Source organism: Barbatula barbatula (genome assembly GCF_947034865.1).
Source record: "Barbatula barbatula genome assembly, chromosome: 17".
NCBI lineage: Eukaryota > Metazoa > Chordata > Actinopteri > Cypriniformes > Nemacheilidae > Barbatula > Barbatula barbatula.
In genome coordinates, this window is record NC_136780.1 from 13,008,148 (window position 1) to 13,024,427 (window position 16,280).

The window sequence follows — 16,280 nt, forward strand, 5'->3', positions numbered from 1 at the left end:
GCATGCATCATGCATCATTTACAGCATCTTCAGAAGCTGATGCTGGTTCCTACACAAAAGTAAGATTAGTATATTAAAGCAAAACGATTCAGAATCTTCACATTGACAATGTTACAGTTCATATCAAACTACCAAAACAGTTCAGTTCCACTATGGCTGTTCTTCCTCTTCACACCCCTTCTTCGTGTGACAACCTGGACGAAGGCCAAAGAATGTGCCCTTCACCCGGACTTTCAGACCCATTAACTGAGCCTCGGCCCCAAAGGGTGGTCTCTGTTCTTAGCACAGCAACCCTGACAGGAAGCAGACGGGGCCGTGGGACGCGGACGAGAACAGGAACCCAATGTTCTCTGAACATCCGCACGTGTTGTGCATGACATTTTCTCAGCATCTTTCGCTTTCGTATTTTTCTATTTTGATCAGTTTCTCCACTGGTGGTTCTCGGTAGCCGTGTGCGTTGGGGTCCTAAAGGGATAGTTCACACAAAAATAACACATTTCAAACATGTCTTCTCCAGAACACAACAAAAGAAGAATGTTGGAAACCACACAACATTGACCCCCGTTGACTTACGTTGCATGAACACGAAAACCAGAGGCATTTCTTGAAATTTCTTCTTTTGTTTATCACTGAAGAAAGAGTCATGTGCTTGTTTTAAACCACCTGAGGGGGAATAAATGGTGACAGATTTTGGGGGTGAACTGTCCCTTTAATGTGCATGATGTAAACTTTCTTCGCCTCTTATGGTGACATCATCAAAGCTATCCTAGTTTCAACTGCGGGTCACCATTACAGAGGTGAAATGGCTTCGCAATGCAGATGTGTTCTTTGGCATTTATTAATGTTATTGTTGGACTTCTTTAAACCGTATGAGCAGATATGAACACTCGCACAGGATGTTTGTATTATCATCTCTGAATCTGAAGACATTCATCACTTAAGCGTCTATTAATAGTTAAATGCATCACATATTCATTTTTTTCACTTCAGTCAGAGCAAAACGCAACACATACTCATTTTTTCCCTTTAAACTGACATGGGCTATTGGTGACTATTTTGTCTCTTTCTTCTTGGCACTCGCTCTTGGTTTCCGGCCAGTTTTGAAGCTGTGTGTTGCCAAGTTTCCCCTAAACCATAAGCCAGTATCTTTTACCGATAAAAGGTGTTCATAGTATTTCTTTTATGTTATGTTAAGACTGATCAGAACACTTAGACTTGTTTTGTAATAAATACATAATGCTATCAGGTGAGTTTGGTTTCGTACGGGAAACCAGTTTTGGGCCTCTGAATTCACCACAGCATATACAGCATCTTCAATAACCAACATTTTTTTATTGAAGATAGTGAAGTAACACACTTACGGTTTACTTTTTTGGGATCATTGTTGTGGTTCAAAACAACCGAGTTTGGGGAGTTTGGCTTTATTTGCCGTTGGTGTGCGCTGCAACCTTTCTCAGAATTTTTGCAAGATTTCCCCAATCCTTGTTTATGAAACAGTGACTAAATTAGGGTCCTCGAAGTCTCGCACCCACCCTGGTTTGGGCGCAGTTGGTTTTATTCTCAGCCAACGAACTCAAGAGTGTATATGTCTAAATAAAGATTGCAGCACAAAATGTGAATACTTCACCACTTGTTTAGGTGGAGACTGTGAAATATGCTGCGGTAAATGTGGAAATGTTCTTGTGTATTTTGAGGCTGTTTAGCTCATGGCTCTTGTTTAAACAATAGTTGGCCTTTTTAGACAAGTCTCTCACACGCCCTCTGGGGGTGGGACGTGTTATGACACTGTAACCGCAGTGGTGGTCTGAACCATTGGTTTGACCAGAGGGAATGTGGATGAGAATGAGATAGCTCAGGTGTTACAACAAACACTGAAGATTCAGTATTTGTTTAAGATAACGGAACAGCATACAGGTTTGGAATAATGTATAATTTCTTGGATGAACTATTTCTTTAAGAGGCTTCACAAGTACCTTCTAATCATCTGTTTTACTTTTTCAAGGCCTGTCACATATTCAATATTTTGGCCAAAAGAAGTCACAATCACGACACTGTGATCTAATGATTTCTTTTTATGAATTAATATTCAGTCAAATTCGTCTTTAGTTTTCTTTTTTGAGAGAGAGAGAGAGAGAGACTGCATTTACTGCATTTAAATGTGAAAATTCTGTCAATTTCGTAAAACCGAGCATTTTTGCAAAATCATGCCCGTCGGCTATTATAAATCATCATTATAAGCGTATTGCGACTCGGGTAAGAAGACCATTTTCATCACTTAATAACTTGCTCAATAACTGAATTGTGTCTATTTTTAACCCAGAATACAGACTGCAGCTTTCAGTGAGTCTGAGTAGACATCTTGCAGTGTTTAATCACAGTGCCTTGAAGCAGATTTGCACTTCCCACAAAGGTTAGTGTGTAGTTTGTGGTGTTTTCCTTCCTGTGCAAATGACCAGATGCAGGTGTGTGAGTCCAGTAGGCATGACCGTGGCGTCTTAGAAATAAACGGGGAGAAAGTCAAAGCAGCTCCTTTAAACATTCATCAGTATTATAGTAAATCGGGCATCCCAAAAGCATCTTCCTCTCATCTACATCTGCTCACCTTCAGGACATCATGCTTGAGAGTATAAGTGATGTTATTAGAGTTAGGTGCGTATCTCGTCCTGCGCCATTTAAGCTACAGACATAAATGTTATCTCAAATTGTCCAGCTTGATAAGGAGTTTTGTACTACTCTTTGTACACATACTGCCGGGCGTATAACAAACAGGCAAAATCCTGTTTGTTCCACTGCCTCCTATTGACTTCCATTGTACGGACACAAAACCACAGAGACATTTCTCAAAATATCTTCATCTGTGTTCAAATCGACACAGTTAAAGGGATAGTTCACCCAAAAACATTGGAAGTTGCAACTGCTTTTGCTTAGTGGCCAATCCAAGATTGTTTGTTTAAAAATGCCGTCTTGAGTGTTCACTTAGTTTCTCATCTTTCTCCATCTGTCTGTTTATCTTTCCTTTTTTGGACCAAACTGTCTTTGTTTTTTGTTCTATTTTAAGCAGCCTCATCTGCTTTTCGGTTCTCATACATCTCCTTATTTCTTCCTTTCTTGCTTTTCAGTTCTTTTAAGGCAATTCAAATAAAAGACAGAGTTGAGAGGCCAGGCAGACATGATCTCTCTTCTTCCTCTCGGTTCACGGCTGTTTCTCTGCTTTCTTCACACCATCGCCAGATAGTGTGAATTATGTCTGTGAAGACTGATGCCAAGAGGACGTCTCCCTGCCAAAAAGTGCTCAGCAGCTGTCGGCAGCTGGGTGGTTTTTCGTTGTTGATAACGTTTCGAGTATTTTGTCTGTTCAGGTGTTGAAAGATGCGTCTGAAGGATTTCATGGTCTGTGTAGCTTGGATAAGTTAACACATCACTCAGTTCTTGTGTGTTACAGTTAAATATACATTTACATTTAGTCATTGAGCAGACGCTTATATCCAAAGCGACTTACAAAGAGTTCAGGGAGCAATAAGCGACATGTCATAAAAGCGCAATAGTACATTAGGTGCTCAATATGTCTTGGTCTTTTTATATTATTCATTAGGAAAATATGGAAAAAGGTGGACGTGCTACCATACTTTTCTCTTTTGGCTGAACGAGTGCAGATTATTTGTATTTGTTATTATAGATGGTTTCATTGAACGCACGCGCCTTATTTTACATTTAATCTCTATTAATATCAATATATTATTTGTATATTACTTGTATTGAATTAAATTAAAACAACTCAACATATTTGTAAATATAAACAATATTTGTTTATGTTGAAAATCTATAGGCTACAGCAATGAGTTTAATTGTAGTTTTATCAATATTTTGAATTTATGTTAATTTCTTTCAGTATTTAGTTTAGTTCTTTAACTCAATTTAATTTGTTGTCATTTATTTTTATGTTGCTTTATAGGTTGAATACATTTTTATTTCAGATCTAGTCATTTTTGTGATTTAGTTAATCATTAAAGTTTTTAGATAATATTTACCGTAGGCAGATTTTTTATTTAATTTTGTTTACATGTTTTTAATTTGACCACACTATCCAGGCATTGGTCTTACCAAATAACCTTATCTAAAGACCTAAAAATTACATTTGAATTTAGTTTCAGGTGAATATCGCTAATATCTCCAAGGTCCATCGGAACGGTTCTCATGATCTCTTTTTCCTCATCATTGAAAATCGACAATGCTTCTAAACAGGTTTTATGTCCAGTATTAGATTGGTGCTCAACAACATGGACGACAGGCATATGTGTTTAAAAGTAGGAAATCCCATTTCTGTGTACCTGAGAAGGCTGTTAAAGTAACACTGCAAAAAGAGAGGGAGAAAACACAGAAAAAGGGGAGGGAGAGAAACAAGAGGGCTTTAGAAGGCACGAGTGGAATTCGCCTTAAAAGGGGTCCGATTTAATAGCCCCACAGACCACCCTCTCCCCCACCCCTGCTCGTCTCCATCTCTCACTCTTCTCTGAGGAAAGGAAAAACATGCAGCTGGAGGAGAGAGTTCTGGTGTCGCAGGAGGCCTCAGCGGGGTAAAGCGTCTTCTTTCTGTTCAGGTCCTCGGTAACAAGGCCAGCAGCCACGAAACAACTGCCAACTCGCATACCAGCTCGGGCCCAAACCCTGAGAGCTGTGGCTTCCCAGCAATGGTTGTTGTGGTTCGATACACCATTTAGTTTCCTGGTGGATAGTCGTGGGACAGCCAGACGTGTCCACGGGAATACCAGTGAAAATATGCGAGGGAAAATGAGACTTGAATGAGGAAGAGATATTTAGTTGTGATATTAGATCATGGGTAGGTTCTGCACTGAGGCTCCTTAGACTTTTATTTTGGTCTTTCGATTGGTTATTGTCATTTTGACCACACATTTTGGATTTCATTCTAGTTTGAAAGTAAGGAGATTGAAACTTACCAATGTAACATCAATTCACATACTGAAACATCTTAAAGGGACGGTTCATCCAAACATAAAAACATCTGTCATAATTGTTTCACCTTCGTGTAGGTCAAAACCTGTATATGAGTATTTTTAAATTGGAACACGAAAGAAGATATTATATTATGTCTTTTTTTCATACTTGAAGTCAATGGGGACCAATGTTGGTTACCAACATTCTTCAAAATATCTTCTTTTGTGTTCTGCAGAAGAAAAAAAGGCACACAGGCTTGGTTTGACATGAGGGTGAGTAAATGATGAAAGATGTGGTTGCTTACATAGGTCAAGAGGGTCAACTCCCAAATCTATATCATATTCCGTTCCCTTGAACCTTTGGACGCCTCTCTTCAACAAACCATTTCATTCATTGATCTGTAGCACAAAAGTGAGCTCAAGTGTATAACAATAGCAAAAGTGACCAAAACAAAACAAGTTTTCTTTACGAAGTACTAAACTAGATAAAAAAAGTCAGTGTCTGTGTATGGTCTGAATGGAAAGACTTCAGCACAATAGTGCGTGTGTTCGGGAAAAGGAGGGGGTGGGGGCTGATATCCTCTGGATATTGGCTTGCGTGTTGTGAGTTGGGTTGACCGTACGCGTGCTAGCTTCAAACCGCTAATGGACGTTTGATTTAATAGGCATATTCCCACCTTTGTTTACATGTGTGTGCTCACCAGAGACAGATGAGTGTCAACGGGCGAACATGTGTGTGTGTTTGAACGAGAGCCAGAAATAGGGGAAGGGCCTCGAGTGAACGGACAAAAACAGCTGCTCTGGTGTGCTCGGGAAACTTCAGCCAGAGAGAGGGAGAGGAAGGAGAGGACCGTCCGGGTCCAGGTCTCTATATGGGTTGCGCCCTGAGTGCGGATAGCTGCGGGGACGAGCCTGATCCGGTGCCCGTGAGAGGGTCTGTGAGGAGGGAGAGGGCAGAATCTAGAGGAAGCATGAGACTGACCAAGGTAGGTTTGGTGGATGTGTATTTGAGTGCTGCAGTTGTTGGAAATGATGCTCATGGTTGTGGTGAAGTTCATGTGTAGGACATGGGTTTGTTGATGCTGTAAACCTTTTTATTTTTGTAGTTTTTCTATGCTCTTAAAAATAAAGAAGCTATGCGGATGGTTCTTCAAAAGAATCAGTTTTGGTTCCCCAAAGAACCATTTTCTTTACTCAAAAGAACACATTTTATTTTTTATTATTTAAGAAACCTTTTTCCACTACAAAGAATCTTTTGTGAAACTGAAAGGTTCAGTTCTTTATGGAACGATACAGCCAAATATGGTTCTTTTATGTCATCTTGTAGGATCTATATTGTTAGTGTTTTATTGGTTATTTGATGAACATAGTGTCTTCTATTTCGTTCTTGTTTGCCAATAAGAAAACCCAAGGAAGTATAAATCATGAAATAATATGTTTAGTAACTTGTTATGAATAGAGGCACTCACTTGTAGTGAAAAGAGCATCATATTTGATGAACGTGAATATTTTTATGCATTTGCTGTATATGCTCAAACATTTATTTTTAGCTTTATTACATTATGAAATTTGAGCTTTTGTCACTTTCTGAAACAATTTAATTCAAAGTTCATTTTCAATCTTTTGACACAATGATGCTGGTTTCCAGGGCGTTTCTATGTGGTTGCTAAGGAGCTCTAACGCCGAGTTTACACCGGGCGCAACATGCACAACACGACAAAAGACAATAGGAACACATTAGAACTCATTATAATTTCAAAAGTTGTCCACACTGGATGCTGCCCGGCACGGCGTGACAAAGCGGGTTGACATGTCGTGTCGCATTCCGTTGTAGACAGGGTGTAAGACAACATTTTCATGCCAAGGACCCCCATATATAATGACCTCTTTGCAACGGACCCCTTTTCTAAAATGCTTTTGTATAAAGAAGCATTTCAACTGTTGGACAGATAGTAAGTGTAATATTATAAAGATTACATTGTTTGTAGAATTTTGTAGAAACTTTTGCTGTCTTTTTTTCCATCTTGGGACCCCTCAGAACATTCTGAAGGCTCCCTGCTCTCAAGAGTTGTTTCTTGTTTGCCTATAAGAAACCCAAAAATCATAAAATAATATATTTTGTTCAGATGAAACCCCCTGCTCTTAGACATGTCTAGCACGTTGCTATGTGGTTGCCATGGTTTCAAGGTGGTTACTACTGTAGGTGGTTGCCTATTACCCCAAGACTTGATGTTTACTTGTCAAACTTTTGTGCACATCACCCAAAAATGAAAATTCTTTCATCATTTAGTCACTCTCATGTTCTTCCAAACCTGTTTGACTTTCTACAGCAGAACACAGACCGCTTGACTACCAATGCATGGACAGAAAACCACAGAGACATTTCTCAAAATATCTTCTTTTGTGTTCCACAAAAGAAAGAGTCCAACAGGTTTTGAGAAACAGAAATGTAATTTTTGGGGTGAACTTTCCCCTTAAACTTTGTAACACCAAGTATGAGCAACAGCAATTGTGGCGCTTCCCTCATCATGCTACATTTCTGTAGGAAAGCATAATTTTTCTACTCTTGCGGGTCTGTAAAAATGAGCTTGTCTATTCTAGCATTAAGTACTGTAACAATGTCTGCCCGACTGTAAAAGAAGACAAAGATTAGCTGGAAAACTTGAGGAGGGTATGATTGTGTGTTTACATGCCTGAGAGTGAAAGTCTATAACCGTCCGGTCCCTAAGGATCGTTCACGTGCACTGCATCGTGGGAACTTGAACCCCTCTCGATGATGTCACAAAGTTGCAGCTGAACCTGCGGAGCAGGCCTGGGAATCATTATGTGCGTGCGTGTATGCGTGTTACTAAATCCTTCCTCAAAATTGCATTTATTCAGTCACGCCCATTTCACACATGCACACGTCCAAACGCGCATATTAAAACAAATCTCCATTTTGTAGTATTGTCGCTGTGGGATTGCAAAAAACGTATCCGCTGTCCTGTTGATCATTTAATAGCGAAGCTTGCATAAGGCTGCGGTTTATTTCGAAGGGTTCCTCCTGCGACAGTAACCATAATGTTTATTTTCACAGACATTTTTCACTTTAATACCAGGCAAGGTTCTTTTCTTTGCTGCGGACGAAGTTTTATGGCAATTTAGTCCTAAATCACTGTATGATCACGTCAGACAGAAAAGAGTGTGGTCCGCTGGATGAGACTTTCATGAAACATGTTATGAAAGCTCATATCTAGTTTATGATGCTAACAAGCCAGTTTGACATCTCGCTGTTTTTAAATACTTATGGTGTTCACCATCATGTCCCCAATGAGCTGCTTTCCTGTCATGCTCGAGTGCCAGGGATTCTTAATAAACCCTTGAAGGATTTGAAACCTACAAACCGACCCAGACAACACAATCTAATAGTAGTTTGTGACTATAAGTACGAGTTAATGAAATATTTACTAATTCTTGAGAGACCAAGTTGACCCACGTATTATTAACTCATACTGGCAAATCAATGATCGTGTAATTGTATTACGGATCGTCTCTTTGGTTATTTACCTTTTATTGTGCACTTTAACAAAGAGAGACTTTGGCTTGTCAGGATCCTCACTGAGCTGCTATTGTCTCCGTGAGGCAAACACTTCATTCCTCATTCTCATCTCTGCCTTGTGGCTGTGTGAGGTCACATTTGTGTGATAGCTGTCTTGTGCGGTTTGTCATTCTTGTTAGTTTTTATGAGAGAGGGCTTTTTTGTGTGTGTGGACGTTCACATTTGAGACACAGAACAGAACTTGGGTTTGTAGAGTGTGTCTGGGGTAGTCGATGAATAACATGTGTATTAACCTTTATTGGTAACACTTTACAATAAGGTGCCATTAGTTAACATTAGTAAATGCATTGGCTTACATTCGCCGACAATGAACAATTTAGTTTTCAACATTTATTCATCCTTTTTAATGTCAATATGTCAATACAGGTATTCATGTTAGTTCATCGTGCATTAACTTATGTTAGAAGGGACAACATTTAAATAATGTATAAGTAAAGGCTGAAATTAATATGAATTAATATTAATAAATGCTGTAAAACTATTTTTCATTGTCAGTTTATAACAAATAGCATATTATTTGTAACAAATAGCAAATTTTTGTAAAGTGTTATCAATCTTTTCATCAGGTATATTTTAAGTATAAAAGCAATGCGACGTGACAAAAGACAATAGAACGCATTAGAACTCATTATAATTGTAAGTTTTGTCCACATTGGGTGCGGCGCGATGCGACAATCCCATTAAAACAAGCCGTGTGTCGTGTCTTGTGTAGACACAGTGTAAATATGAATGTAAAAATGAAAGTGCTTTTTCTCTGGTTCCCTTTAAATGTTCCCATTTTCTTTACTTTTTATTTTATGTGACAGTTCACCCAACGATTCTGTCATCATTTACTCACCCTTTTGTCACTTCAAAACTGTATAACTTTCTTTCACCTGTGGAAAAAGAAAGTAGACATTTTTATTGCATTGTTTTTTTTTGTGCGTATAGTAGAAATGAATGGGTACCTCTGTTGTTTTTCTTATCAAGATTCTTCAAAATATCTTCTTTTGTGTTCTGCAGAAGAAAGACAGTCATACAGGTTTGAAATGACACGAGGGTGAATAAATGATGACAGAATTTTCCCCAAACATCACCCTAAGTGGTCTTTTTAAATGTGAAATATTTTATAATCTCTCTGCCAGCTGTTATTAAACTTTCTTAAAATTTTAAATATCCAATAACATTGTGAAGAATTGTTGTTGAGAGCATGACTTCACAACAGTCACACTGTGCTCTTAACGTGTCTGTGCTCTTTGGGGTTTATGGTATAATCCTGGAATGGAATATCCATGGAATGACAGAAACTTTAACAAGTGCTAGTTTACTGCAGTGCAGCCCTAATCCACAGGCATCCACTATAAACACCACACAGGAAAAAGTCTGGTCAATGTATAAATGGGCTCTGTTTTTCCCAGAGCTCGTGCGTGCTGCTGGTGTAAGTCACTTTCAGGGTCATAAACGTGCTGTTTGTTTGTTTTTTGCTCTGTTGATCATCACACTAACACAGGAATATGAACTCAAGCACACTTCATATTGTGAAAAAGAGATCAGAATTCATTTCATTATTACCAAGGCAAGCATCACACCCAAAAATGTAAATTCCGTCATCATTTATTCATCCACATGTCATTCAAAACCTATATCTGCACTGTAAACGTTTTTGCTGTAGTTCAGCTAGTTGCCAGTGACTTACTGTAGATGTGTATTTATTTAATTTATTGCCAATACTTTGTTCAAAGATAAATGAATATTATCTATTCTACTTTATTATCTTTACTGTATATTTTTTTATCTTTACTATCTATAATCTTTACAGAAAATACAACAAAATAACAGCCTCATGCAAAGCATTCTATGAACCAGAAATCCATATAAACCTTTCCCAGTTTTTTTATTTTATTTCGGTTCCCAGAATGCTTTGCATGAGGCTGTTATTTTATAGTTTTTACAGGAAGGATAAATGTTTCATGATCCTTTATCTTTGAACAAACTGTTGCCAGTAAAGTACATAAATGTAAATCTACAGTAAGTTACTGGCAAACTGCTGCCTGTAATACTGTCATTTCTACAGAAATGTTTTATAGTGTGACTCTTTCTTCTGTGAAAAACAATAGAAATGTCTCTTCTGTGTCCACATGGATGTCAATGGGGTCTAATGTTGTTTGGTTACCAGCCTTCTTCAAAATATCTTCTTTTGTGTTCTGCAAAGAAAAGAACGTCAGACAGGTTGGAAATGACATCATCGTGAGTCAATATGAATAAATCTCTTTAAAGTGTTACATTTAAGACTTCTCCTGCCTTCCTAGTGCAGCTTGTTGAAGTGGTGTGTTTTACTTTTATAGGGAGACTAATCAATCGTATGCTTTTCATCTGGTTAACGTTCAAATCCCAAAGATTTACATTATAGGAAGGAATCAAGAAATATATATTAACCAGTCCAGAATATAATCCGACCATTTAGTCCAATAAATTACCACCATAGAAACCACATAACATGCACACAGCCATTTGGCACACCTTAGCAACTGTACAGCAACACCCTGACCAACACCCATAACACAGCAGCCAAAAGTTTTGCACACCACTCACATTTTCATCACAAAATCGACACGTTTTGTTTACTTCTTGTACAAATGCAAATTCATAAATACCAACACTCACGTTATGAATCTCTTCATCAGTTTAATGGAATAGTAAGTGTTCAACCAGAAAACAAATGTTTCAAATTTTCCTCTTGCTCATCTGAAATGAACCAGGGACCTAGAAAAGCCCTTTGTGGGCGTGTATGTATTCTCAGGGGGGCATGACCCTTCATCTGAATATTTTCTTTGATAGATTTACTTTGAGGATGTGTGTGCTTAGAGAACATGAGAAATCACGTGTCTTTGCGAAAGAATGTGAACTGGAAGCCTTTGAAAGGAAAAGGAAAAGCCATCCATGTCGTTTTAGTGTCACTTCATGGCAGCACCGGTCATAAAAACAAATCTGTGAAATCTCTCTGCTTGCTTTCTTTCACCGCTGCTTGTTCTGCGCTGATATCAGCGCACTGCAGTGTTTGTGCAGTAAATGTTTTGGGGGCCAAATGGACGGGCAGAGAATGAGTAGAGGGATATGATCCATCAAACATGTACAAATCTGTGAAAATATTCACAGTGTGGCCACTTTTGTGTGCCAGGGTTGAACCACATTAGTATTTATTTTGAAAATGTTACAGCTGTTATTACATCATTTTCACTGCAACAATTTTCACTAATTTTAAGAAATCATGTATAGTTTGTCAATTATACAATAATATATAGGTACAGTATATGACTTCAGGATTTACTTTTTAATTTGACCTTTTAATCAAGCTATAATCTTATCAGATGTGAGGTTTTATACAGTGTGAAATATTCAGTTGTATTTAGATCAAGATGAAAAAATGTATTCCAAAAATGTTTAAAATGTAAATTTTGGGGACCATTACAGTATTTACAGCATAAAATATGTATGCGTCATTAAACATGTTTTGAAAACAACATTGCGCTGGAAAATGACAGAACACTCCTGTAATGCATGTGTTACACAATTGGACTTTTAGCAGACAAATTAAAATAAGTGAAAGTGTGAAAAGTGTCTCTTAAAGGAACAGTTCACCCGAAAATGATTTCATCATCTACTCGCCGTCTTGTCGTCTGACTTTATGTGAACTTTCTCTAAAAATTTTTACCTTCTGTAAGACACAAAAGAAGATATTTTGAAAAATGTTGGTAACCAAACAACATTGGCCCCCATTGACTTCCACTGTATGAACACAAAAACACATTTCTCCAAATATCTTCTTTTGTGGGTTTCAGAAAGAGTACAGTATAGAGATTTGGAATGACATGAGGGTGAATTAATGATCACAAAAAAGAAGTTATTTTTCATTTCCAAAACCTTCCCATTTCTTAGACTAATTTTACCACCTCAATACCCCCCTCGCTCCATCATCTCTCTCTCTCTCTCTCTCTCTCTCTCTCTCTCTCTCTTTCTCTACAGCTGTATTTAATCACCCCTTTTGCTCCTCGTACCTAATCGTTCCTGCTCTCATTCCCCTTCCTCCATTTCCTCTTTCTGCATGTTCTCATCTCTCTCTCTTTCCCTCTCACAGCATCCTCCTCTCTTATTTAATCATGTTTGTGTTCTCCCTTTAACATTCCATCCGTTACTGTTGGTCAACATTACATCACCCGTCAAATAGCATTTCACTGCACTCAGAACGTATTCATTTTAACAGGCCTAAAATGTAAACAAATGTTGTGTTTACTTGGCCGTACCTGTAGGTGTTTCTAAATATCCTGGATTCCGTTTAGTTGTTGTGAGTGGCTGTACCTCCTGCAATAACACAAGTATCTGCCTACAACATGGCTTTACTGAAACACGGTTCCACCCCACGACTGTGCACGATTTCATCCCAAACATCATTAGGTGTGATTTTCCCAAATCCTTGTTTTTATTTACCAACAAGATTTCTACATTTTGCCTGCCTGTTCACAACTCACTTGGTTGCATGCATAGGTTGTTGCTATGGAAATGTTCTTGCTTGTGGGCTTAAGTCTATGATAGCCAAAGCTTAATACTTTGGGTTTGGTGTTTTAATAAGACAAATCTTAATTATTAGTTATCATGATAGTGATGCTTGTGTAAACAGTGTGGGATAAACAGCGCAAGAGAGTTCTCTTTAAATGTGAACTCTAGACAAACAGTTTCTCTTTCTCTCCTCCCCGTGGTTCTGTAAACAGTATAAATTCGTATCCACGTGGCTTGGCGAATGGGACGGGACATGTTTCTCTAATGTTCACAGTCCGCCTGCTCCGGGGCCCCTCTCTCTCCCCAACCATGTGCCCTCCACATCCTGTCTACACACACTCTCCCATGGCCTGTGTGTGTGACGCATAACTTCACCCTTTCCCAACATCTCCTCGAAATGGATTGTGAAAAAGTGTTCTTCCAAGCCACAACTCATGCTTTTCCTGATTCCTCCCTTATTTCTCTATTCTTCCTTCTCTCAACCTTGCCCACTCCATCCCTTCCCGTCTTTTACAAATTAAACAGATATTTAGCTTTTATTGCTTATTTATATTGATATAATTTTGAGATTTCTGTTATGTTGTCTGTTTATAAAAAGCATAGTTTGCAACTGCATTACTCATTTGCTTGGATAGTTATTCTGTATTCAGTGTTCAAGCAACATTGAAATGTTGCTTTAGCATTCGACATACGATACTTTTAGACTGGATACACATTGACTTCGCCAATTAAATATAAAGCAGTTTGTTTTCTTAATTTCATTGATTGAAAAAAGACGACCCCAACACTTTGACACAATTTAATCACTATAGCTAAACCTACTAAATGCGACCTGAGATGTAGTCCCACGTGTGACCGCGTGGTGTCGCGGCTGCGCTTTCAGTGGCTCTTTCAAAGAAACTTTTTGGCGGACTTTTGTCGACATGAACTTTATTGATGGTGCCAAACTGCTCAGCACATTTCTCGTGAATTTGCTAGAACAATTGCTGGAATAACTGCAAACCTTTATAAGGATTTATTCAACGCTAAATTATTTACTTGATGACATCCATACTTACGATTCAACACCACCACTCCTTTTATACAGTAACGGAATGGAATAAATAATGTGAAATAATAAAGAGTATATATATGACACCTTTAGATTAATTTATAAATATATATGACACCTTAAGATTCATAATATATGACACCTGTAGATTAATTTACATATGACACCTTCAGATTCAATATATATATATATATATATATATATATATATATATATATGACACCTTCAGATTCAAAATATATATGACACCTTCAGATTCAATATATATATATATATATATGACACCTTCAGATTCAAAATATATATGACACCTTTAGATTAATTTATAAATATATATGACACCTTAAGATTCATAATATATGACACCTGTAGATTAATTTATATATGACACCTTCAGATTCAATATATATATATATATATATATATGACACCTTCAGATTCAAAATATATATGACACCTTCAGATTCAATATATATATATATATATATATATATATGACACCTTCAGATTCAAAATATATATGACACCTTCAGATTCATGATATATATGACACCTTCAGATTCAAAATATATATGACACCTTCAGATTCATAATATATATGACACCTTCAGATTCAAAATATGACACCTTCAGATTCATGATATATATGACACCTTCAGATTCATAATATATATGACACCTTCAGATTCAAAATATGACACCTTCAGATTCATGATATATATGACACCTTCAGATTCATGATATATATGACACCTTCAGATTCATGATAGATATGACACCTTCAGATTCATAATATATATGACACCTTCAGATTCAATATATATATATATATATATATGACACCTTCAGATTCAAAATATATATGACACCTTCAGATTCATGATATATATGACACCTTCAGATTCAAAATATCTATGACACCTTCAGATTCATAATATATATGACACCTTCAGATTCATGATATATATGACACCTTCAGATTCATGATATATATGACACCTTCAGATTCATGATAGATATGACACCTTCAGATTCATAATATATATGACACCTTCAGATTCATGATATATATGACACCTTCAGATTCATGATATATATGACACCTTCAGATTCATGATATATATGACACCTTCAGATTCATAATATATATGACACCTTCAGATTCATAATATATATGACACCTTCAGATTCATAATGTATATGACACCTTCTCATTGAAAATTTATATGACACCTTCAGATTGAAAATATATATGACACCTTCAGATTCAAAATATATATGACACCTTCAGATTCATAATATATATGACACCTTCAGATTCAAAATATATATGACAATATATATGACACCTTCAGATTCAAAATATATATGACACCTTCAGATTCAAAATATATATGACACCTTCAGATTCATAATATATATGACACCTTCAGATTCAAAATATATATGACACCTTCAGATTCATAATATATATGACACCTTCAGATTCATAATATACATGACACCTTCAGATTCAAAATATATATGACAATATATATGACACCTTCAGATTCATAATATATATATGACACCTTCAGATTCAAAATATCTATGACACCTTCAGATTCATAATATATATGACACCTTCAGATTCATGATATATATGACACCTTCAGATTCATGATATATATGACACCTTCAGATTCATGATAGATATGACACCTTCAGATTCATAATATATATGACACCTTCAGATTCATGATATATATGACACCTTCAGATTCATGATACATATGACACCTTCAGATTCATGATATATATGACACCTTCAGATTCATAATATATATGACACCTTCAGATTCATAATATATATGACACCTTCAGATTCATAATGTATATGACACCTTCTCATTGAAAATTTATATGACACCTTCAGATTGAAAATATATATGACACCTTCAGATTCAAAATATGACACCTTCAGATTCATGATATATATGACACCTTCAGATTCATGATATATATGACACCTTCAGATTCATGATATATATGACACCTTCAGATTCATAATATACATGACACCTTCAGATTCAAAATATATATGACAATATATATGACACCTTCAGATTCATTATATATATGACACCTTCAGATTCAAAATATCTAT

The 16,280-nt window shown here is 36.8% G+C and overlaps 1 protein-coding gene across 2 annotated transcripts in view; it reads left to right on the top strand.

Annotated features, from left to right (window-relative positions):
• Positions 1-5,740: 5,740 nt before the first annotated feature.
• The window catches only part of tns2a (tensin 2a), a 48,442-nt gene continuing 37,902 nt past the window's right edge, over positions 5,741-16,280 (top strand). For both annotated transcript variants that reach the window (XM_079478163.1, XM_079478164.1), the window contains exon 1: positions 5,741-5,938. In XM_079478163.1, the coding sequence (XP_079334289.1) occupies positions 5,825-5,938 (114 nt within the window). In that variant the 5' untranslated portion in view covers positions 5,741-5,824. The remainder of the gene's footprint in view (positions 5,939-16,280) is intronic.